At 41.4% G+C, this 24,585-nt stretch overlaps 2 protein-coding genes and 1 pseudogene across 2 annotated transcripts in view; 2 read left to right on the top strand and 1 right to left on the bottom strand.

The window, feature by feature from the left end:
* Positions 1–24,585, bottom strand: part of LOC137214765 (zinc finger protein 665-like) — a 349,647-nt pseudogene that overhangs the window by 105,228 nt on the left and 219,834 nt on the right.
* Positions 1–24,585, top strand: part of LOC137214832 (zinc finger protein 836-like) — a 101,016-nt gene that overhangs the window by 44,393 nt on the left and 32,038 nt on the right. The gene's annotated exons all lie outside the window — the stretch shown is intronic.
* LOC137214812 (zinc finger protein 665-like) lies at positions 1,351–19,753 on the top strand. The gene is made up of 5 exons (XM_067719089.1): positions 1,351–1,403; positions 3,884–3,940; positions 4,076–4,126; positions 10,635–10,761; positions 16,877–19,753. The coding sequence occupies exons 3-5, from the start codon at positions 4,112–4,114 to the stop codon at positions 18,373–18,375; spliced, it is 1,641 nt and encodes a 546-aa protein (XP_067575190.1). The 5' UTR covers positions 1,351–1,403; positions 3,884–3,940; positions 4,076–4,111; the 3' UTR covers positions 18,376–19,753.

The following is a 24,585-nucleotide window of genomic DNA, read 5'->3' as shown; positions in this document are numbered from 1 at the left end:
CTTAGTCTTTACTTTGCTTGTAGCAACATGGCTGCTGGATGACCAAGAAGGGTGACGATTGAGAACAAAACCCTTTTCATTTTCAGATTTTGTCTCGTTTTCAGCGAAACGTTAGTCTCACATGTTTTTCTAAATATTACCTACTTTTTAAGTGGCCATCATAGTTTTAATAAGAAATGTGAATTTTTGAATTTCATATTTCCACCTAAAGAACAGAGAAAAGTAAAGGGAAAAGATGTTAGGGACAGAGTATGTGAATGGAGTTTGTTCTTTATCCTGAGAATGAGATAATAGATGCTTACTAAACTTATTTCGGTAATTATTTCAATCTATGTAAGTCAGAACATCATGCTGTACAACTTAAACTCACACAGTGATGTAAGTCAAATACGTATCAAAACTGGGGGAGGGGGGAGCGGAATGTGATTTTAAATAAAGGCAAAACACTTTAGCAAAAAGAACAAAGCAATTTATAACAATTTAAAAAAATGTACTGCATTTTTTGTTTGTTTGTTTGTTTGTTTTTTCGCGGTACGCGGGCCTCTCACTGTTGTGGCCTCTCCCTTTGCGGAGCACAGGCTCCAGACGCGCAGGCTCAGCGGCCATGGCTCACGGGCCCAGCCGCTCCGCGGCATGTGGGATCTTTCCGGACCGGGGCACGAACCCGTGTACCCTGCATCGGCAGGCGGACTCCCAACCACTGCGCCACCAGGGAAGTTCTGTATTGCATTTTTAAAAGCAATGATTAGTGACAGAAATTATCATATGCCTTAGTCCTCCATCCTCAGATGCTAGGTTTCGTCTCTGAGTGTCTGGAACCAAGAGAGTGTTGAGTTTGTAGTCCTGGCTGAATGAAGAATAGAAAGGAAAATCTATTCTGTAAGGTGTCACTGTGAAATGGCCCATTCTACACTGGGAGTGTTTTTTCATTTCTCATTCTAGTGTGTAATACAGAGGCCAGTCTAGCTCTTGTTTCCTTAAACTGCTTAAATTAGTTCTAACTGCAGGAAATTTTCCGGGATCCAACCACTGCCCCGCAGCAACCCATTGGAGACCCACGTTTCCAACCACTGAATTGCTTGAGCCTCACGACCACGACATGCGAGCAACCTGCTGGCAAAAAAAGGTTTTTATTGAAACCGTTTCAGCTTGTTAGGAGGAAACATTAGCTTCCCACCTAAGTAGCCCACAGAACTGTAAGCTTTTACTCCCAAGTTACGGAGAAGCACCAACTCTTCCCCGACACCCCGTACTCCGTTCACAAAACTGGCTCCCTCCTCGCCCCGCCCCTCGCCGCTAGCCCTCCGCTCAGGCCCCGCCCCCGGAAGCCCTGCCTCTAACTCCGCTCAGTTTCTTACGGAACCGGAAGTGGGGAGCTCGGAGTGAAGGTCGAGCTGTCGGGGGTAAGTGTCTCCTTTGAAGTGTAAATTTGTGCTGCCCGGCTCCCTTTACTCAAACCTCAGGGTGTTGCGAGTGACTGTGGACCTAAAATCCCAGCGCCCGGCCCTCCTACCCCTGTAAATCCAGACGTCGCCGTTACGGGTCGGGTATCTTTCATTTGGGTTTGAATTCGCTACGCGGCTGGTCCCTGCCCTTGGCTTTTCTGCCTTCGGTCCACGTACACACCGCCTTTCACTACATTTTCCTGCTTAAAACGCTTTAGTAGCTCCCCCCACACACACCCATGTAACGTCCCCTTCCGCGAGGTGGATTCGCGCCCCGCAGCCTCGCCCTCTCGGCCCCTGGAGGGCAGCGCCCGCCGCCCCGCTCCTGGACAGGCCGCGTCCTCTCCCCGGTCCTGGGATTCTTCAGAACCGGCCCCTCTCCGGAACCCCCTTCTTCCCCGCCCCTCTGTCCTCGCGTCTCCTCAGGCCGGTCCTTTTGCTCTCCCGGCTTCCCCTTCGTAGTCAGCCCTTCCTCTCCCCCGGCGTGGGGGGCAGGGAGTGACCTGGGACAGGCGTGTGACACCCAGTGTTCTTCCGTCCCAAGTCCATCTCGCTGGAAAATTTCCTCTTTTGATACGCGGGCATCTTATTCAGTCACCATCTCTGTAAATACGTGGGCGATCAGGAGAAGCAGAGACAGAGACGGACAGGAATAAAAAACTGAGAACGAGAAAAGAATGAGGGAGAATCGATGGGAATACAGGGGGTGGCTGAGGACTTGTAAAAAGACAGGGAAATGAAAGCGATAAAGCACTGAAATAGGTGAATAAAATAAAGAAGTAAATTTTTAAAAAGTCGGATCTCCAGGGATGGGAGAGCAACACAGGGCCCTGGGTCAGCGGCGGGACGGGGGTAACAAAGGAGAGGCACTTCACACAGAGTGGGCGAGAGGATGAAAGAGTTGGAAACTTGGGCTACAGAGCAACGTGGTGCTGGGAGAGAAAGAGGACAAAGTGTGACTAGAAGAGAAGAGGAAGAGAGAGAGAGAGGGCAGGAAGGAAGCGCAGCCATCTGAGATGCCAGATAGGGAGGAGGAAGGGCGTGTAACAGGGACAGAAGGGGTGTCACCCGAAGGGCAGAGAGGGAGCAGGTGGGGGAAGAAAGAGGCAGAAATACATAGAGATTTAGGGTAATCAGAAGGGTTGGGGAGAAAAAGCATCAGGAGGGGGAACAGGTTGCAGAGTTGGGCAGGACAGGTGTGAGGGAGGAAATAGGAGGGCAGGAACAGCAGCAGAGCAGAGGGGAACAAGAAGAGAGACAGAGACAAATAAAAAAATAGGAAGACATAAACCTCATGAAATGGAAACACATTGTAGTGCAGGTAGGTGGTGGGAGCTGGCTGCAGATGGATGGTGAGTTGTTTGGATATGGATGATTAAGTCGTGATACATGATTTGTTATTTTACAATGTAATTAATTTTTCTTTAATTATACAGATGAGGATGAGAATTGCAGAACTCCTGTCATGTGCATTTTGTAATTATTTGTATCAGAAGATAACTTCCATTTGCAAACCCTGTTTAGCCAGGGGGCAGTGATTTGCTTCACTAAGTTGTGAGTTACCCACTTCTCTTTTCCTGACATGGGGCAGAGGAGTAGGGAGAGGACACGTGGGGCAAGAAATGATTGAATCTGTCACTACATGCTACCTTTTATTTTTTGTATATTTTTAAAACAGTTTTTATTTCTTTAATGTTGTATCTAATTTATTTTTGGCCGTGTTGGGTCTTCGTTGTTGTGCGCAGGCTTTCTCTAGTTGCAGGGAGCGGGGGCTACTCTTCGTTGCGGTGCGCGGGCTTCTCATTGTGGTGGCTTCTCTTGTTGTGGAGCACAGGCTCTAGGCGTGTGGGCTTCAGTAGTTGTGGCTCGCGGGTTCTAGAGCACAGGCTCAGTAGTTGTGGCACACGAGCTTAGTTGCTCCACAGCATGTGACATCTTCCTGGACCAGGGCTTGAACCTGTGTCCCCTGCATTGGCAGGCGGATTCTTAAGCACTGCGCCACCGGGGAAGCCCCTACATGGTACCTTTTTTTTGTGTGTGTGGTACGCGGGCCTCTCACCGCGCGGGATCTTCCCAGGCCAGGGCATGAACCCGCGTCCCGTGCATCGGCAGGCGGACCCTCAACCACTGTGCCACCAGGGAATCTCCATGGTACCTTTTAAAAGGAACATTAAAAGTGTTTATTTTTTGTGATGGGTTTTCTTTTCTTTTTCATCTCTTTACGTATAATTCTTTTTGTAGCGTGGAATAAATTTTCATTCAGTTTCTACTTCCCTATAAATAATCATTAATTTCTGTAACAAGCTTTGGTGGTCTTCTATAATCATGTCAAGTCATTCTTTTCTAAACATGATATATTGTCAAATTTTTAAAACTTTGACACCACAATTATTAGATGAAAATACTCACAAATTGTTTCTTTTTAAAATGTGTTTCAGATTTCTTGGAGGCCTGCCTGCTTTCTCCTCTTTATCTTTTGTACTGGAAGCTCTTTGGTACGTAACAAATAATTTTAGACTTTTGGTGGACACTTGGTAAAGTTGTCAATGATCTTTTATATTAACAGTCAAATCCTAGTTTTACCAGTTAGTCTAATATTTTGTTTTCTTCTTTTCCTGTGTTCTGCTAAGAGGAAGAGGAGGAAGGGGAAAGCAGAGGAGTCAGGAATGACTCTTTCTCAGGTAAAATCGTATTTTCAATTGATTCACAGTCTGTCCTTGTGAAATGCCCTTCTTTGGACTCATTAATCTTCCCTGACTCTGAAGTATCCTGCCTGACAGTTGTACATCACAGTCACCTGGGTCCTTCCCTCAGTCCCTGTCGTCTCCACTCAGATTTCACACCCATGGATTGGAGATGGGGTGTCAGTGCTCCTGGGCAGCAGGGATTGTTGAGAGGCCCCATCTGGATGCACTGTCTGCTTTCTGTCAACCAGGATAGAGAAGCTGCACATGCAAGTCAGGTATTAATATGCACAATACCTGGTAAAATCTGGAAAGCAGAACGATAAGGGGGAATTTTTTTTTTTCATGGCTAAGAAATTTATTTAACCAAACAATGAAAAGCCAATAAAGGGATCAAAGTCAAGAGTGGTCTGATCACAAGGACACTTTCCAGTTTTAGTATATGTGCTGCAGAAGCGAGCACAACAAGGACACTTTGAGGAAGGAGGATTATGGGCTGGCCGATCTCACCCCTAAACATAAATGCAAAAATCTCAAACATAGCATTAGCACACTATGTCATGGGTCTCAATTATTTGTCTCCCCATCCTATGGGAGAATTATACTTCTAATTCTCTATGGGCATCAGGCACGGTCAGAGGACTTGCTTAAGCCAATAAAATGTGACCAAAGTGACCCACGTCCTTTCTAAGCCGAAGCTTTAGGAACCATCGTGTGGTTCTACCATGGATCCTTCTGTGATATGAGTAGAGTGTCCTAGATAAGGACTGCTCTACCCTTTTGGGTTCCAGAATGAAGAAAATGTGAATATTGCAGCCAAAATTTAACCTGAGCACGAAATAAACCCTGTTGTTCCAAAAAAAAAAAAAAAAACAGTGGTCTGATCAGATTTGTGTTTTAGGACATTATATTGGCAGCAGAGTTACCTGATTTCACTTATCCAATTGCCTGAAAGAGACAATAGACATCATTTAGATAGGGATATGTTGAAAAGCTGATCTCTGGTGGCCTCGGCCTACAGAGGCTTGAAGCAGAATCCCAGCTCCCAGGTGGAGGTTGAAGTCAGGTCGTGGCAGTGAGAGTGCTGAATCCTAGCTCCTAGACCACGAGGGCCAGTGGCCATTGACAAGGCCCCTGGCCCGAATTCGTTCATAGAAACGAATTGCGACAGACGGAAAGTAGTGAAGCAAGTAAAGTGTTTATTAGGAGGCAAAAGAGTACGTCTGAATAGACACACACGGGCAGGCTCAGAGAAAGAGTCATACCTTTGTGGTAGTTTGAATCACTTATATAGGGCATTTCTTCTGGGTTTCCTCTGGACAGTCATCTTGCTTTGCCTGGCTCCGAGTCTGTATTTGGTTTATCCCAGGGTCCTCTCCTGTGTGTGCACGAGTCTCTCAGCCAAGGTGGATTCTAGCGAAGACATATTAAGGGGAAATTTGTTCTGACTTACTCAGAGACTCAGTTGAAGCTGAAGGAGCAAGTCACTGACTTAATCTTAATGAATGGGAATGGAATGGAAAGTTCAGAACCTTACATCAGTGACAGAGGGTGTTTTCTTCCATCCTTGAATTTAAACCATGAAATCAACCTAAATCTCTGACAGTGGGACATTCTTTAAATCACCTTCATCACCTCCATTCCTCAGAGGCTGACTTTACCTGTGGATTGTATCCTTTGAGACAGAAGTTTTTACCTTTAATGTAGGTAAGGTTCCAGCTTCATTCTTTTGCTAGTAGGTATGTATCTTCTCAGCACCATTTCTTATTGAGACTATCCTACCTTTTGTGTAGTCTTGGCACCCTTGTCTATGCATTTTACATATATTCCAAGGATTATTTGAGTTTTCTAATCTGTTCCATTGGTTATGTATCTGTGTTTATGCCAGTACCACATCATGTTGATTACTTGTAATGGGTTTTAAAATCTAAAAATGACTGCCTTCCTCTTCTTTTTCAAGAGTATTTTGGCTGTTCGCTGCCTCTTGACATTCCCTATGAATTTTAGCATGATTTTTTTCTATTACTGTAAAAATTGCCTTTGAAATTTTATATAGGAATTCTGTTGAATCTGTAGAACACTTTGGGTAATTTGGTCATTTTGTTCTTTTTTTTTCTTTTTCTTTTTTTTTTTTTTGGCTGCTTCACAGGGCTTGCAGGATCTTAGTTCCCCAACCAGTGATTGAACCTGTGACCCCTGCAGTGGAAGCTCGGAGTCCTAACCACTGGACTGCCAGGGAATTCCCTAATTTGGTCATTTTAAAAATATGAAGTTCCCAGGGCTTCCCTGGTGGCGCAGTGATTGAGGGTCCGCCTGCTGGTGCAGGGGGCGCGGGTTCGTGCCCCGGTCCGGGAGGGTCCCGCATGCCGCGGAGCGGCTGGGCCCGTGGGCCATGGCCGCTGGGCCTGCGCGTCTGGAGCCTCTGCTCCGTGGCGGGAGAGGCCGCAGCGGTGGGAGGCCCGCGTACCACAAAATATATATATATATATATATATGAAGTTCCCAATCCATGAGTACAGGGTGTTTCCATGTATCTCTATGCACTTTTTTTTAGAACGTTTAGTACTTTTCAGTGTACAAGTCTTGCACCTAGTTGGCTGATCTTTTCCTAAGGATTCTATAGGATTGTTCTCTGATTTTCTGTTGACATTGTTCATTGTATATGCAGCTGATTTTCATGTGCTGACTTTTTATGCTGCAACTTTTTTAAAGTTGTTTTTTGAGGTAGTAGTTTTCTCTTGGAATCTTTTTGCTTTCGATATAGAAAACCTTGTCCTTACAAAAAAAAGATAATTTTACTTCTTTTTCAGTTTGGATAACTTTGAATTTTTTTTCGTTTTTCAATAACTCTAGCTAACGTGTTCAATAGTTTCTTGAACAGTAGTGCAGAGTATGCATCTTTCTCCTTTGTTGTTGTTTGATTTAGCAGTGTGGACTTCCCGTTTAATACATCTTTGACTACCTGTTATAGATTTTGGCATATTGTTTTTATTTTCATTCAGATATTTAAAAAATTTCCTTGTCATTTCTTCTTTGACCCATTGCTTCTTTAAGAATGAGCTGTTTAATTTCCACTTTTGGAGCATTTTCCTGTTTTCATTCTGATCTTTATTTCTGGTATCATTTCACTGTGGTTAAAGAAGATACTTTTTATGATCTGAATCTTCATAAATTTGTTAAGATTTGTTTTATTGTCTAGCATGTGGTCTGTCATGGAGAACGTTTCACATGTGCTTGAGAAGGATGTGTTTGCTGCTGTTGGGTGGAGTGTTCGAACATGTTTGTTAGGTACAGTTGTTCTACAGTGTTGTTCAAGTGCTCTGTTTCCTCATTGATCTTTTGGTTTCCATGCATTGGTAAAACTCAGGTATTGAAATCTGATACTAATATTGTGCTGTTATCTATTTCCAATTTTATTTCTGTTAAGAGCTTCTTCATTTTGGGGGGAGCTCTGATGTTAGGTGTATACATACTTGTAATCGTTATAGCTTCTTGGTAGATTTACCCTTTTCTCATTTCATAATGTATTTTGTCTCTTGTGTTAGTTTTTTCCTTAGTTTATTTTGTCTGATATTGTGCAGTCACCCCTGCTCCCTTTAGGATTGAATATCTTTTTCCATCCTTTCACTTTTCGCCTTTCCATGTCCTTAGATTTGTGAATGTTCACAGTTGCAGCTCTGACACACTCTCTGTGTGTCTCTTGCTCTCTGTTTTCCTCCTGTTACTTCTGCTAGTGGTCCCTGCTCAGGCACACTGTACAGTGGTGAAAGGCAGGAGCCCTGGCCAGCCCGCTTCACTCCACTGTAACTTCAGCAGGAATTAATCAAGTGTTTCCTTTTCTGATCATGATGTTTGGTGGAATATTCTTGCTTAATAACAATATCTTCTTTCCTTTTTTTTTTTTTTGCGGTATGCGGGCCTCTCACTGTTGTGGCCTCTCCCGTTGCGGAGCACAGGCTCCGGACAGGCAGGCTCAGCGGCAATGGCTCACAGGCCCAGCCGCTCCGCGGTATGTGGGATCTTCTCAGACCGGGACACGAACCCGTGTCCCCTGCATCAGCAGACGGACTCTCAACCACTGCGCCACCAGGGAAACCCTGTCATTTTTAGTTGTCCAATAAGTTTTAAATTTTACTATCATGATAATTTTATTATTAATCTGTGCAAATAATGTATAATAGTAATAACTTTTCCAATTTTGAGTCAAAGTTATTAGTGGAAAAAAAAGAAACTCTTTTGCCTTTGTTAATACCTATCTAAGGCTAAATGGACAAAATCATAGTTTTTAATATAGTTATTATATTGAGGTTGGAATTAAAGTATTCTTCTATTTTTTCATGTCTCTACTGTTATTTTTTAGTAGCCCATTATGGAATTATGTGGACAAATGCAGTTGAGTACAATCGATAACATTTTCATTGTCTGGAAGATCCTGAAATGCACATGAATAAAAATGATGATGAAAAAATTGTCTGAAAATTAGTCCAGATAATACTCCTTTCATTTCACTTGATACAGTGTTGACATGTGTGTGCATACATTCATGGATGTACAATTCCATGCTTTAGATAAAAGTCATCATGATTCTGAAACTATGTATTTTACCTGTTTGCAGTAGAAATTGTATTTTTAATATATTCCATGGCCTTGAATATTTTCTATACTATTATGTTAATGGTTTAAATAGTAATACAATTACTAATATTTTGTGTGCATATGTGCGTGCACACATGTGTAATGGCCTTTTAGGCCGTTCCATGTTGTTCACCTTGAACTTCATTCACGTTTTCTCAGGGAATTGTCTGGCAATGTACTTTTTTTTTTTAAGCTTCCAAGAGCATTTTGTTTATTTAACTTCCTCCTTCTCCTCTCAGTAGCACTTAGTATGAACACAGCATTGTTCTGAGGGCTTTAAGAATATTAATGTGTTTAATTCCCATGCACGAAGTGGATCCTAGTTATTACCCTCATTTTACAGTGGAGGAGCCTGAGGTTCAGAGAGAGGTTAAGAGACTTGCCCAGGGCCACACAGCTGGGATGTGGTGCGGCTGAGACTCGAACCCAGGCAGCCTAGCCCAGAATCTTGAACACACCACCCTGAGCTCTTCCCACAGACAGATTCATGCTGATGTGAGCGCTGGGCAGCAGTGGGCCCTGGTGCTTGGTGTGGAGTCATCCTCACTGCCCCTCACACAGCCTGGTGGGTCTGGCACTGCCTTTCCCAGCATGCCCCTGCCTCACTGACGGGGCCCCCAAGCCCCTTTGGTCCGACATAGGCCCCTCCAGACCGTTGGCCACCAGCAGCTCCACCAGGGGACGCTGTGGTCCCACGTGAGCCACTGCGTGTTTCTTAGGCAGCTCCTGTCTGCCCGCCCGTTTCTCCCTCCCTTTGCCAGACAGACTGGCGTTTTCCATCCCGTTCACACACCCTGGGTGCTCATCCCTTCCGTGGAAGGGCAGTGACCTGTGGTAAGCTACAGTCAGATGAGGAGGCTTAGGGCAAGGCTCCCTCCAGGAAAACGGGCTCTCCTTCCATCTCCTCTTTTTCCTTTTCCTTCTAAAGGATCCCAAGGGCAGAGGAGGGTGGGGTGGAATTTGAGGGGTGTTGGGAAAGCCCTGAGATTCTGGCAATGTACTTTTAATGCTGTATGTGTTACTTAACTCTTTGGTTTTAAACTTCATTTCCAAAGTCCAGCCTTCGGAGTTCGGCTGCTTGCTGTGTGATTCCTTAGATTCTTGACCTGAGTCGAGTTTCTCAGTGTCTGACACAGTTTTCTCCTCTGCAGTATCAGAACAGGTTTTTAATGAGCTGTGTTGTTGATAACAAGTTAATACAAGTAAAACATTTAGAGTAATGCATACCACGTAGCAAGTGTTCAAACAGTGTTCGTCTTTGCTGCTGTTATCATCATGATAGGAGGTTTTGAGCTTTCCTTAAACCCACTGTGGACTCTGTCGTCTCTGAAGACACCACTCAAGCTCCTCCAGGTTTAATTATCCCTCAGTGTGTAGAACATAATATCTAACACTCCCATATAGACAACCCGGCATTGAATTTTTATTTGTATCTATTTCATGTATTTCCTACAAAAATGATAAATCTATATCTATTTGAAGGATATCGTACTCTCTATGACAAAGCATAAGAAATTAAAATTAGACACACGAGTAGCTCCAAATACCTTTAAATGACTTTCAGAATACATACTTTTGCATAGCACAGGGAGATCAGCTTGGTGCTTTGTGACCACCTAGAGGGGTGGGATAGGGCGGGTGGGAGATGCAAGAGGGAAGAGATATGGGGATATATGTGTATGTATAGCTGGTTCACTTTGTTATAAAGCAGAAACTAACACACCATTGTAAAGCAATTATACTCCAATAAAGATGTTTTAAAAAAAAGAATACATACTTCAACCTAATTGATCTTTTCACCTCTACTCATTTTATATGCAAATAGGAGCTCTGCTCATGGCCCTTGGCGAAATGTTTTTTTTTATTTAAGGCACGGTTGACCTTCAAGGATGTGGTCATCGAATTCTCTCCAGAAGAGTGGGAATGCCTGGATCCTGCTCAGAGGGCCTTGTACAGGGACGTGATGTTGGAGACCTACAGGAACCTGATCTCTGTAGGTGAGGATAACTTCACTCCAAAAGTTGGGAAGGTAGTTTTGCATTTACCATTGTTTGCCTTTGGGGATCGCCTGCCTTCCTTAACTGAACTCAAAGTCATGTTGACCGGGCAAGAAAAGTTTTGTGATGTAGCATCAGGAGTTTTGGGGTTGTTTTTTTTATTTTATTTTTTCAATTTTATTTATTTATTTATTTATGGTTTCGTTGGGTCTTGGTTGCTGCCCGCGGGCTTTCTCTAGTTGCAGTGAGCAGGGGCTTCTCTTCGTTGTGGTGCGCGGGCTTCTTGTTGTGGTGGCTTCTCTTGTTGCAGAGCTTGGGCTCTAGGTGCGTGGGCTTCAGTAGTTGTGGCACACGGGCTCAGTAGTTGTGGCTCACGGGCTCTAGAGCGCAGGCTCAGTAGTTGGGGCACATGGGCTTAGTTGCTCCGTGGCATGTGGGATCTTCCAAGACCAGGGCTCGAACCCGTGTCCCCTGCATTGACAAGCGGATTTTTAACCACTGCGCCACCAGGGAAGTCCCAAGGAAATCCTAGCATCAGGAGTTTAAACATGCCGTTTCTTCAGATGATCTAGCCACTTCATGATATGCCAGGAGTTTTTCCAGTGCTTGAGTACGTCTAATGCCCAACCGGAAACTTTTAAAATATTTCATTCCCTGTGCTCTACCCCTGTGCTTTTTATTCAGTACTTCTTGGTAGAGAGCTGGATATCTGTATGTTACATTGTTCCCTCTGCATTGAGAAGGAGGCAGGCAGTGGCTGAATTTGTGAAACATTTTTCCAGACCCATCTGTAATGTCCTCACTCTCATGTGAACAGAGAGCTGGAATTCTGGAAAAGCCACAGCAGTTGACATTTCTTTCAATAGGCAGGAATTTCTATTTTTGATGTGAGTGTTATTTGCATATTTGAGCAAGAGGAAGCACTCTGGACTGTGAAGAGTGACATGAAAATAGCAAAAAACCAAATGGGTGGGAATGAATCGAAATTTGAGCACAGATCAGATCTCAGAAGGGCAGAGAGGAAGCCACAGCATCAGTAGTGTTTGGGAAAGTCTACCCAGATGGAGAGTACTTTGGGAAAACAGGAGTTTATTTGTTGTCAAGTCTGAGAGGAAATTTTTCTTCTCCCTGAGTTATCACTGTCCCTCAACATGTAAAATGTATCATGTCATCCTCCAGTGGTGCAGGAGCTCCATCAGCAACAAAGGCAAAGTCTTTATCGTGGTCTACATCACTTGGCCATTTGGCTTCTGTGGACTTGTTATTCTTTGATTTTGAGAGTCACAAAGAGGGTTGTTTTAAAGAAGGGTCTATTGCTCCCTCAGCTCTCCTTTTGGACTTGATTCCCTTCAATGCTCAGTTCTCAGCTCTGGCACCTCAGAACCTGCATGGAGCTGTCTCAAGCCCTGTCTGCTTGTTTAGATCCCTCAGCCATTTCTTCTGTTCTGACTTGGCCACACATATCACGGATGTGTGTAATAGAGAGGTGCATTAGGTCTTCTGTAACTGTTACTTAGGAAAACTGTAAAGACGGTGGACAGAGAGATCCTCTTTTTAATCCCTAGTCCCTCCTGGGGAGAACATATGAATCTTTCTGACTAGCTTGGAATCTGTGGGTCAAGCTCATGATTCCATGTCAAGGACTCATAATATCTGAACCCCATATCTCGTGTTTTTTCCTCTACCTTGTAGGGAAATATATATTGTTTCTGATTTCATATTCTCCCACATTTGCATGATTTTGCCTGTGAAACTTATTTTGAAATACATACTCCCAGGGTCTGAAATTTTATCCCATTTCTTTGCTGTGATAATGTACCTGCAGTTAATGGACAACTTCTGCTGGACACTGTGGAATGGGTTTACTGTGTAACATTAAATTCTTTTTTAAAACTAAATTTATTTATTTTATTTGTTTATTTTTGGCTGCGTTGGGTCTTCGTTGCTGTGCGCGGGCTTTCTCTAGTTGCGGCGAGCGGGGGCTACTCTTTGTTGCAGTGCACGGGCTTCTCATTGCGGTGGCTTCTCTTGTGGAGCACGGGCTCTAGGTGTGCAGGCTTCAGCAGCTGTGGCTCACAGGCTCTAGAGCGCAGCCTCAGTAGTTGTGGCACACGGGCTTCGTTGCTCTGCAGCATGTGGGATCTTCCCGGACCAGGGCTCGAACCTGGGTACCCTGCACTGGCAGGCGGATTCTTAACCACTGTGCCACCAGGGAAGTCCCAGCATTAAATTCTTGATGGCAAATACTTTCCCTCATTGTTGCAATATTTCCTGCTACGTAGAAAATCACCACTGTAAAGTAGTTAGTAGCGGGGTGAGCATGTTCTAGGATGCAAAATAAAGACCCTGATTGATAAGTCTTTCCAGTTCTTTTTCTGGTTTTGAGGAATGTTATCAAAGCATGTCTCAATAGCACTGTGACAATGTTGTTTACATATACTACTGATCATCCCCTTTGATCCTCAAGAAATGGTATAGGAATTTCTCCTAGAGATAACATTGTCCAAGTTCACATCCTCAAGTTAGGCTATTGACTAAACTGTTGTTGATGCCATATTTTTTGTCACCTGTGTGCCCACTGTTCGTTCTACATCCACCCTTAATTTTGCAGCGTCTTAATGAGAGAGCTTGGGAATTCCCTGGTGGTCCAGTGGTTAGGACTTTCACTGCCGAAGGCGCGGGTTCAATCCCTGGTCAGGGAACTAAGATCCCACAAGCCACGCCGTGGTCAAAAAAAAAAAAATTGAGACAGCTTATGAAGTGGAGTGATACCTTCAATGATGAACCATCATTTGTTTTGTTTACAGCACTGCTACTTTCATTTGGTACTTTTCTATGCATAATAAATGGTCTTGATTTTATTTCTTTAATCATCAGGTCTGTGTATTTGATGTTGCTCTTAGTGGTTTTGTTTCCTATTTTCCATGTGTGGTTGGTTGATTGGGGAAGAGCCAGCCCCCTTATGGTAGAATTGGTGATTAGTTCTTTATAGAATTCTTTATATAGTCTTGATATTCTGCTACGGCGTAGATCATTTGTAAATATTTTCTCCCATACAGTAGATTACTTTTGACTCTACTGAGTGTGCTCTAATGCACAGTAGTTTATAACTTTGAGGTGGTTCAAATTGCTGCTTTTACTTTGTCACCTGTGATTTTTGTGTTATGTCTGATAAATCATTGGTGAATGCAATGTCAGAAAGCTTTTCCTGTATGTTTACTTCTAGCAGTTTTATACATTTTGGTCTTTGGTTTAGGTCTTTCATTAGTTTTGTATATCATATAAGTTAATGGTCCAACTTAACTGTTCTGTATTTGGATAACTGGTTTTCTCCACATCTTTTTTTTAATAGACTGCCCTTCCCCCATTGAGTTGTCTTGACCACCTTGTACAACATCATTTAACCATGTACAAGAGATTTTTTTTGACGTCTCTGTACTATTCCACCAGTCTCTCTGTCTTTATCTCTGTACCACAGTGTTGTGATTAGTGTAGGTTTGGAGTAAGTTTTGAAGTAAAGACATGTGAGACCTATGACTGTGTTCTTTTCAAGCTTATTTTGCTGTTCAGCATCTTTTGAGATTCCAAATGAATCTGTAGGGTGTATTTATCTATTTCTTCAAGAAATGCTATTGGGATTTTACTAGGGAGTGGGTTGAATCTGTTGATCACTGTGGGTAATATTGACATCTTGACAATATTGACTTCAAATACATGAATTTAGGATATCCTTGCATCAATTTGTGTCTTTTCTAATATTTTTAGTCATGTTTTTAGTTTACGGTGTACACATCTTTCTGTCCTTTTGTAAGGTTATGCCTAAGTGTTTAGTTTTATTTTATTTATTTACTTATTTAAATAATTTTTTTTTATTTGGTTGCACCAGGTCTTAGTTGCTGGTCGCCGGCTCCTTAGTTGTGGCAGGCAGGCTCCTTAGTTGCGGCATGCATGTGGGATCTAGTTCCCTGACGAGGAATCGAACCTGGGCCACCTGCATTGGGAGCGTGGAGTCTTAACCACTGCGCCACCAGGGAAGTCCCCTTGTTTTATTTTCTGATGTTATTGTAAATTGAATCGTTTTCTCAATTTCTTTCTTGATTTTTCATTGTTAATATATAGAAACACAATTGATTTTTGTGTGTTCATTTAATATCTTGTAATTTTTCTGAGTTCATTCATTATTTCTAGCAGATTTTTAGCAGGATCTTCATGGTTTTCTACATATTACATCATGTTGCTTTTTTAAACACATGACTTTGTTTCGTTTTTCTATTTTAATACTTCTGTGTCTTTTTATGCCTATTTGTTCCTGCTAGGATTTCCAGGAATAAGCTTTTAGAAATAGAGCAGGTATCCTCTTCCAGTTTCTGATTTAGAAAGAATGCTTTCAGTCTTTGACCAGTGAGCCTGATGTTAGCTGTCGGCAGTTAATATATGTCCTTCACTGTGCTGTGGTAGCTTTTTAAATTCCTTGTTTATTGAGTGTTTTTATCATGAAAGCCCGTAGACTTGTGTTATATGGTTTTTACTGCATCAGTTGAGATGGTCATTTTATTTTTTGTTTCATTCTGTTAATGTACTGTTTTACACCAAAAGTTTGCATATCTTGAACCACCTTACATTTCAAGAATATATCACCTTATGTTATTTTATATAATCCTTTCAGTGTGGTGTTAGTTTTAGTTTACTTTTTTAAAATTAAGTAATTAATCAATTGATTTATGACTCTGTTGAGTCTTCGTTGTTGCGCGTGGGCTTTCTCTAGTTGTAGTGAACAGGGGCTACTTTTTGTTGTGGTGTGCGGGCTTCTCATCGTGGTGGCTTCTCTTGTTGTGGAGCACAGGCTCTAGGTGAGTGGGCTTCAGTAGTTGTGGCACGTGGGCTCAGTAGTTGTGGCTCACAGGCTCTAGAGCACGGGCTCAATAGTTGTGGTGCATGGGCTTAGTTTCTCCGCGGCGTGTGGCATCTTCCCAGACCAGGGATTGAACCCATGTCCTCTGCATTGGCAGGCGGATTCTTAACCAGTGCCCTAGCTGAGAAGTCCCCCATTTCCTTTTGATGGCCTTATTCTAGTTTTTCCTTCAGGTTTCAGCTAAGAACAGTCTTGCACATCTCATGGAATATTATATCTGTTCTTTGTGAAAATATGCATGGAAATGGGACTCAGGGAATATTGAATTTGATATCCTACATAGCAAATAATGTAATAGATGTACAACTGCTTTATATCTAAAATATTCTATTCGCTCTCTTTTTAAATCTCTTTCATTTTGGCCGCATACCCATAGGATAACTTCCACAGTTAAAAATTGAACAGTATTGTGTTACTTGCTAAGCCAATTTTTCTTTTCTTTTAACCTCCTTATTTTTAGTTGTCTCGTACAGTTTTATTCACACATATATGCAGTCACAAGGAGTGATACCCCATGTTTATCATTCCCTGTGCTTCACTGAGGCCCTTATCAGTCCTGGTCTTTACATGGTCCCTTGATGCTGACAGAAGCACTGTCATTTGCTCCCATATTTAAGTTGTTCTCCTGATCTCCCCAGTTTCCACAGCATTTCTTCAGCCATCACTCCACCTTTCTCATTACTCACACTGTAAAAATGATCCCCTTTCATCCACTGAACAGCTTTCTCAGGATACGACTTAAATTAATATGTGCAACCGTGATGACTCAGAAACCATTTGAAGGAGGGATTGCTGAATAACAGTATTAGTTACACAGCTCACTTCTTGTTGCATCTCCTTTGAGTTTTCCTTTCAAAACTACTGGTACTTGTATGTTGAGTCTTAATTTGTATATGCTTTGTGGTTATGGTGGAAAAACTTTTTTTTGAGAGCTAATACAAGTTGTTCCAACTGAATATTTTGTCACAGTGTGTTTGCAGGTAGGCTGCCCTAAACTTAAGTTGAATTACGTGTAATCACTGTTTCTTTAGTAAAGAATCCTATTCTTTAGTGTTCCTAAAAATCTTTAACATCATGGTTGAGAAGTTTCATAACTGTGTTTGGTAAAAGTATTACTTTTGGTGTAACATCATATATTCACCATGAAACATTTGTTCATGCAGTGTAATGAATAGTATACCTATGGTCCTTTTTATCTTGTAGATCTCTCTCATATACACGTGATCAAGAAATTACAACTAAAATCAAACACTGATATAGGAGAAATATTCCCAACAGTGATGTTGGGAAGCCGTGGAAGCTGTGAAATCAAGCATTTTTACCTACAGGAAATACAGGAGAATATGCATGACCTTGCTTGTCAGTGGAGAGATGATGAAAGAAATTACAAATATATTCCTACATCCCCTAATGAAGATGTCACTTATAGAAGAGTTCGACATGGTAGAAGGGATTCAGGAAAGAAGCCGATTTCAAATAGGCTGGCATTAAGCTTTTCGGATGAACTGCGTATGTTTAAAAGTAAACAGAAAATCTATGAATTTCATCAAGCTGTTAAGAGCATCAACAATAGTACCTCATTTTCACCATCTCAAGAAATTTCTCCTACTGGCCAATCGACAATTTCTAATATACATGGGAGTGATTTTATGCATCTTTCAATACTGACAGAAGACCAGAAAGCACACAGGGCAAGTGCTTACAAATGTAATAAGTATGGCAAAACCTCTCCTAAAGGCTCAAACCTCAGTAGATATCAGAGAATCCACACAGGAGAGAAATTGCGTAAATGTGATGTGTGTGACAAGGTCTTTAGTCGAAATTCACACCTTGTAAGTCATAAGAGGGTTCATACTGGAGAGAAACCTTATAAATGTAAGGAGTGTGGCAAGAGGTTTAGTCAAAATTCACATCTTACAAGTCATCAGAGAATTCATACTGGAGAGATGCCTTATAAATGTCATGTGTGTGGGAAGACCATTTATTCTGCCTCAGGCCTCAGAAGACATATGATAATCCACAGAGAAGCTAAACAATATAAATGTGATGTATGTGGCAAAGTCTTTAATCAGAATGCAGTCCTTGCAGTTCATCAGAGAATTCATACTGGAGAGAAACCTTACAAATGTGGTGAATGTGGCAGTGTCTTTAGTCAAAAAACACACCTTACAAGTCATCTGGTAACTCATACTGGAGAGAAACCTCACAAATGTAATGAGTGTGGCAAGTTTTTTCGGGATAAGAGAACCTTTACAAGGCATCAACAAATTCACACTGCAGTGAAACCTTACAGATGTAATGAGTGTGGGAAGTTCTTTCGTGAGAAGCCAACCCTTACGAGGCATCAGCAAGTTCACACTGGAGAAAAACCTTACAAATGTAATGAGTGTGGCAGAGTCTTTAGTCAAAATTCAAACCTTGCACGTCATCAGGGAATTCATAATGGTGAGAAACCTTACAGATGTAATCAGTGTGGCAAGCTCTTTAATCGAAAAGGAAACCTTGCAGTTCATCAGAGAATTCATACTGGAGAGAAACCTTACAAATGTAGTGAGTGTGGCAAAGTGTTTAGTAAAAATTCAAACCTTGTGTGTCATCAGAGAATTCATACTGGGGAGAAACCTTACAAATGTAATGAGTGTGGCAAAGTCTTTCGTTACAAACAACGTCTTCGAATTCATCACAGACTACATAATGGATAGAAACCTTGCAAATGTATTGAGTGTGGAAAAGCCTTTACTCAGGTCTCAACCTTTGCTACACATCAGAAAATCCATACTTAAGAAAAACCATATAAATGTATGTGGAAAGGTCTTCAAAATTCAAACTTGAAAAAAAAATTAAAATGTGAAAATTCACACCTTACAATTCTTTGGCAAAATCACAGTGGGGAGAAACTGTACAAGTATCATGAGTGTTGTAAAGTTTTTGTGTGTGCAGCCTCTCTTACCGCCAGGTAATCTATAATGGAAAGAAACCTTGCAAGTATAATGACTGTCTACATGTGTTTAGTCAAAATTCATACCTTATAACCTGCCCAAGAATTCATACTGGAGCGATACCTTGCCAATGTAATGAGTGTGGCAAATTCTTCAGTGTGCTTTTAAGCCTAACTGAACATCAGGTAATCCATGATCTTGAGAGAGTTTAAGAGTGTAGTGAAGTGTCAAGGCATTTAGTAGGTGTCCACGTTTTCGGCTTTATTAGAATACTTATTCTGGAAAGAAACCAGATAAATGTAATTATTGTGGCCAGACCTTTAGAAAAGGAATTTATTCACCAAGTAATTCCTTCTGGAGATTACCTCATAGATGTTATGAATGGGAAAACCTTTCCTTGGGGCTAACAGCTCACCAGGCATCAGATAATTTGTGCTGGATTGTTATGAAATTATTCCTCCTACGTTTGCATCTTTGCCACTGTACTATTGTCTGTCCCAGAGAAATCCCTGTTTGAGGTGGGAGCACTTTCCACACTTCTCATAGACTCTGCCTCTTAGTCTCAAACAGCAAAACACTCCTCTGATTGCTTCCTGGTGCCAGGACTACCTGCTTAGCATTTTGTAACAGTGTTTGGGGGAGAAGGTGACAGCCAGTCTCTGTGATGTGTTTGTGATTCGGACGTAACCATTTTCTAGAACTGCAACATAACTTCAGCGGAAGTGCAAGGATAGTGCACACTTTGTGTGGTGAGAATGTTTCTGCAAAACTTTGTTTCCAGTTGCCAATTCCCTCAAACAACTACAAGTTGCTAATGAACATCACTGCAGTGTAGCAGAGACTCTTCCTTTTCCTTGACCCCTTATTTTCTTAGTTTACACATTTTTCTTTTACTTTCTTGAGCTTTCACCAATATGATATTACATTTTAAATTTCAGTTTCATTTGTAAGTTTCTAGTATATAGAATTGTGATCGATTTTTGCATGTTCTACTTGTGTCCTGATACCTTGTAAATTATTCTTTTTCCAGAAATGTTTGTAGGTTCTTTTGTTTTTCTACATACACCATGTAATTAAATTTCCTATTTATGCTGTACGAAATTACCACAGAGTGCCTTAAGTAAACAGATTTATTCTCTTCTTTTTCTGTCCAGAGTTGTAAATGGACCCAGAGCACTGGGCTCTTTTGGGTGCTTCAGGTCACAATTCGTTTTCTTTCCTTTCCTGAATTCCAAATATCACTTTCATCCTCATCCTCATGGTCTTCATGTGGGTTTGCATGACACACTCTTAATTAATCAATGCTTTTGTTTAGTCATCTTCTTTTCATTTGAGCATTTCCTGAACACATCGTTTAAATTAGGCCACCATCTCAGTCTATCATTGTATTAATATATATACCTCTTCATCGTACCTAACACAGTCATATCTTATTTAATAATTGCTGACATTCCCTTATACAGTATAAGCTCCTGAAGGCAGGTTATTGTATTTCTTCCTACATATTCAGTGATTGGACTCATTCCCCATTGACAGAATGAGTGAATGTACTTTATGAGTGCAAAGACGGTTAGTGTGATAGATAGGATCATAGATCAGTAGGTCAGATGGTCAAATAAACATGTGATCATATTTGTGGACTGAAATTTAATTGTCCTGTACTTTACAGCCTAATGTTCTGAATATTTGTCATAAATTCTCACACCATAATTTGTTCACACATGAGTTTTCCGCAACACATGCTAAACAGTTCTAGCTCATGAGTGAAGGGATGTCTTCATGAAGTTTTCTTAAGCCACAACATTTTAAATTCAAGATTCTTTCTCAAATGCTCCATTCTGTCCCCATCACTAAATAACAATCCTATTTCTCAGGTCGGACAGTTTCTATTTGTGATAGATTGCCTGGAAAACAGTAACTGAAAGAAATAGGTTTATCATTCTCACCTAACAGGAAGTCCAGAGGGTGCTGTGTTGGATGTGATGGGTCCTCTCCCTTCTTCCTCCATGACCACTTAGTCTTCAGTGTTTTTCTAGCAACCTGGCTGCTGGATGACTAAGGAGAATGATCATTATGATGTAAAATCCTTTGCAATTTTAGATTTTGTCTCCTTTTCATAGAAATATTAATTTGAGACATCTTTTCCCAATATATTAATTTGTGTTCAATATCCACCATGATTTTAATATGAAATGTGAATTTTCAAATTTCATATTTCTATCTCAAGAACAGAGATAGGTAAAGGGAAAAGGTGTTAGGGCCAGATTGTATCTATGGACTTTGTTCATTTTCCTGATAGTGTAATATTCCGCGTAACACCTGGCCGGTCTGCCCAGTGTTCCAAGTGTTGGGCAAAAATTATTAGGCCCGTAGTGTTTTCTAACTCACAGATATATTTCCTTGCTGCTCTGATTCTAAACACAGTGAAATAATCCTTCAGTTTTAATATAATTCTGATTCTGGTATCATGATAAGAAATAAAAGAATCCTTTATTTTTTCTGGCCATGCTGCGTGGCTTGCGGGATTTTAGTTCCCAGACCAGGGATCGAACCCTGGGCCCATGGCAGTGAAAGTGCCAAGTCTTAACCACTGGAGCAACAGGGAATTACCCCAGAAGAATCCATTTTGAGATGTTTTCAATTCATGTCATCCTACCTGAAAGTGAGAGATATACCAAAGGCTTGTAGTTCAGAAATATTATTTTTTGGCTGAGTTGGGTATTTGTTGCTGCGTGTGGGCTATCTCTAGTTTCGGTGACTGGGGGCTACTCTCTGTTGCGGTGCGCGGCTTCTTGTGGCTTCTCGTTGCAGAGCACGGGCTCTGGGTGCGCAGGCTTCAGTAGTTGTGGCATGCTGGCGCAGTAGTTGTGTCTCGCAGACTCAATAGTTGTGGTTCACGGGCTCTAGAGTGCAGGCTCAGTAGTTGTGGTGCACGGGCTTAGTTGCTCCACGGCATGTGGGATCTTCCTGGACCAGGGCTCGAACCCGTGTCCCCTGCATTGGCAGGTGGATTCTTAACCACTGCACCATCACGGAAGCCCCATATTTCTTATAAATCACAATATCAGACCCAGAGATGCCACTTTTAGAAAGGCACCCAAGATGTTTGAAACCACGTATCCACATAAGCATCTTATCCAAGACTCAACGTGCAGTAGACTTCAGAATGTACATCTTCGTGAGAATCCACACAGAGCAATATGTTTGCTAATGCTTGAACCTGAAGATCAAAACTGTGGAACAGGTCTTCCCTGGGGGCGCAGTGGTTAAGAATCTGCCTGCCAATGCAGGAGATACAGGTTCGAGCCCTGGTCTGGGGAGACCCCACATGCTGTGGAGCAACTAAGCCCGTGCGCCACAACTACTGAACCTGTGCTCTAGAGCCCACGTGCCACAACTACTGAAGCCTGCGCGCCTAGAGCCACGTGCTCCACAACAAGGGAAGCCACCGCAATGAGAAGCCCGCGCACCGCAACAAAGAGTAGCCCCTGCTCGCTGCAACTAGAGAGCCCACGCACAGCAACGAAAACCCAATGCAGCCAAAAATAAATAAATAAATTTATTAAAACAAAAAAAACTGGAACGTAGCGTTAACGTTGGAGAAGAAGCATTCAAGTGTAATGAATATTGTAAAGTGTTTCATCAGACACCCACATGTTTGGTATAATAAGAGAATTCTTACAGGTCAAAGTATACAGGTATACTAAACATGAAACCCCTTTTAAGAAACAGTCCATCCTCAGGGGTCACCAAAGAACTTATATTTGTGAGAATCCTCACAAATATAATGAATTCGGTGAATATTTTGAGCAATTCTTCAATAGACCACACCTCAGAGAATGCATACTAGGACTAAAGAATCCTTTAGTTGTCTGAGATTAACCTGAGTTATGACGTACTTCAGAATAATTACAAATCACAGCATGTTAAAACTTGTGTATGAGAAGAGGAAGGAGATATGTGGAAATGGCCCATTATCTTCAGTGTACGAATAATTATTTGAGTTTTCTTGAAAAGGCTTAATTACTATTTATGTCTTTCAATCTGAAGGTTAAAGTCTGTTGATCTTATGCCTTCATTACAGGCCTTCGATGATTGTTTCTGGGAAGGAAGCAGTAACATAAAGGGGCCAACTTCGTTAGGCATGGTTCCTTCACATCCATGTTCCCTGGAAAAACGAAGACCCTGAATGATCAAATTCAGTAGTGTGTGAATTAGTGGCAGGGAGGGGCAGGGAATAATGTAAAATTATGACATGACTCATCGTGCTTATTACGTTCAGGGAGCCCTTCTGTGGATAGGCCAGTGTGGGTTATAGGACAGAATCCTCTACCAATTGACCATGAGTAAAGCAGGCAGGACATTAAGGGACTGGGCTTTTCATGGCAGGAGAGTGACAGGTTACTAGGGACTGATTATCAGGTAGATATAATGCACAGGAAAAGTTGGTCACTTTCTCCATTGGATGGTGATAGCAGTCGTGTACATCTATGTTGAAAGGAAATTAGTTTTATTCTTTGAAATTGAGAGAACAGTTATGTTGAGAGGAAATTTAATCAAAATAGTATGTGTGTGTATGTGATTCGCCGTTTAACTGCTGCCATTACATTTTGCTATTGTTTTATTCTAAATGTATCATAGGTCTCCTGTTTTAATTCATAAAATCACATGAAATATATATGTTACAAATATATACACTGCAAGTATACCCATTACAATCTTCATTCTGAAGTGTATTTATTCAGTAAGGTAACTTTCATGTAATTTTCAGGTGTATTTTTTTTTACAACAAAATATCAGTAGATGCTATATATAAGATTTTACACTTTGTTTTTTATGTATAATAGAGATCGTTTCAGTATAATGACTTTCTGCACTCTTTTAATACCTTTTTACACACAGCCATGTGTTCCCCTAATTTCTCAGCCCTCTTGCATCAAGGCCAAGTCTTAAGACCAATTTTGCCCAGTTGTTTGTTCATGGAAGTTGTGTGTTTGTCATTTGAATGAGGAAGTCATTATTTCTTAAACATCAGGATATCACACCCAGCAATTCTACTTTTGAAAATATACCCAAGAGATTTGAAAAGATTTTTTTCATGAAGACATCTTGTATAGCATTGATGATGTGCGGAATCTAAAATACGACAGAAATGAACATACCTAAAAAACAGAGTCACAGGTATAGAGAACAGACTTGTGGTTTGCCCAGGTGGAGGGGGGCAGGTAGCGGAGGGTTGGATTAGGAGTTTGGGATTAGCAGATGCAAAGTAATATATAAAATGGATAAACAACAAGGTCCTCCTATATAGCACAGAAAACTATATTCAATATCCTGTAATAATCCATAATGGAAAAGAATGTGAAAAGGAATATGTATATGTGTAATTGCATGTGTCATTCCTCTGTGTACATTTTCATGTGACGCAAATTTGAAAACAACCCCTTGATTTATGCAATCTCCAAGCATTTCACTGACATAAAGGGAGAAATACAAATTAAATATATAAATTGGACAAAACAGTATCTTTGAAAAATATATATGATTGACAAGATGAGATTCCTCAAAACCTGAAAGTCGAACTACCATATGACTCAGCCACTCCACTCCTGGGTACATTACTAGGAAAAAAGAAAACTCTAATTTGAAAAGATACAGGCACCTGAACGTTCATAGTATCACAGTTTACAGTAGCCAAGATACGGATGCAACCTAAATGTCCATCAACAGATGAATGGATATGGGGGAGTTCCCTGTTGGCCTGGTGGTTAGGATTCCAACAAACGTGCAATGAGATCTCTGTGAATCAGGAAGAGGAATGTAGTATGTATATTATTAGCAGGTGGAAAATTGTGGTCTTTCCTAAGCAAGACATCAGGAGTTTACTCTTGAATAAACATTCAGTTTTGTGTGAAAGAGTCTGATTCCATATTTGAGGTCTGACTATAGACACCTTTAAGTCTCACTACAAAC

Source organism: Pseudorca crassidens, chromosome 20 (assembly GCF_039906515.1).
Source record: "Pseudorca crassidens isolate mPseCra1 chromosome 20, mPseCra1.hap1, whole genome shotgun sequence".
Classification (NCBI taxonomy): Eukaryota; Metazoa; Chordata; class Mammalia; order Artiodactyla; family Delphinidae; genus Pseudorca; species Pseudorca crassidens.
This window is presented reverse-complemented; position numbering and strand designations above follow the sequence as displayed.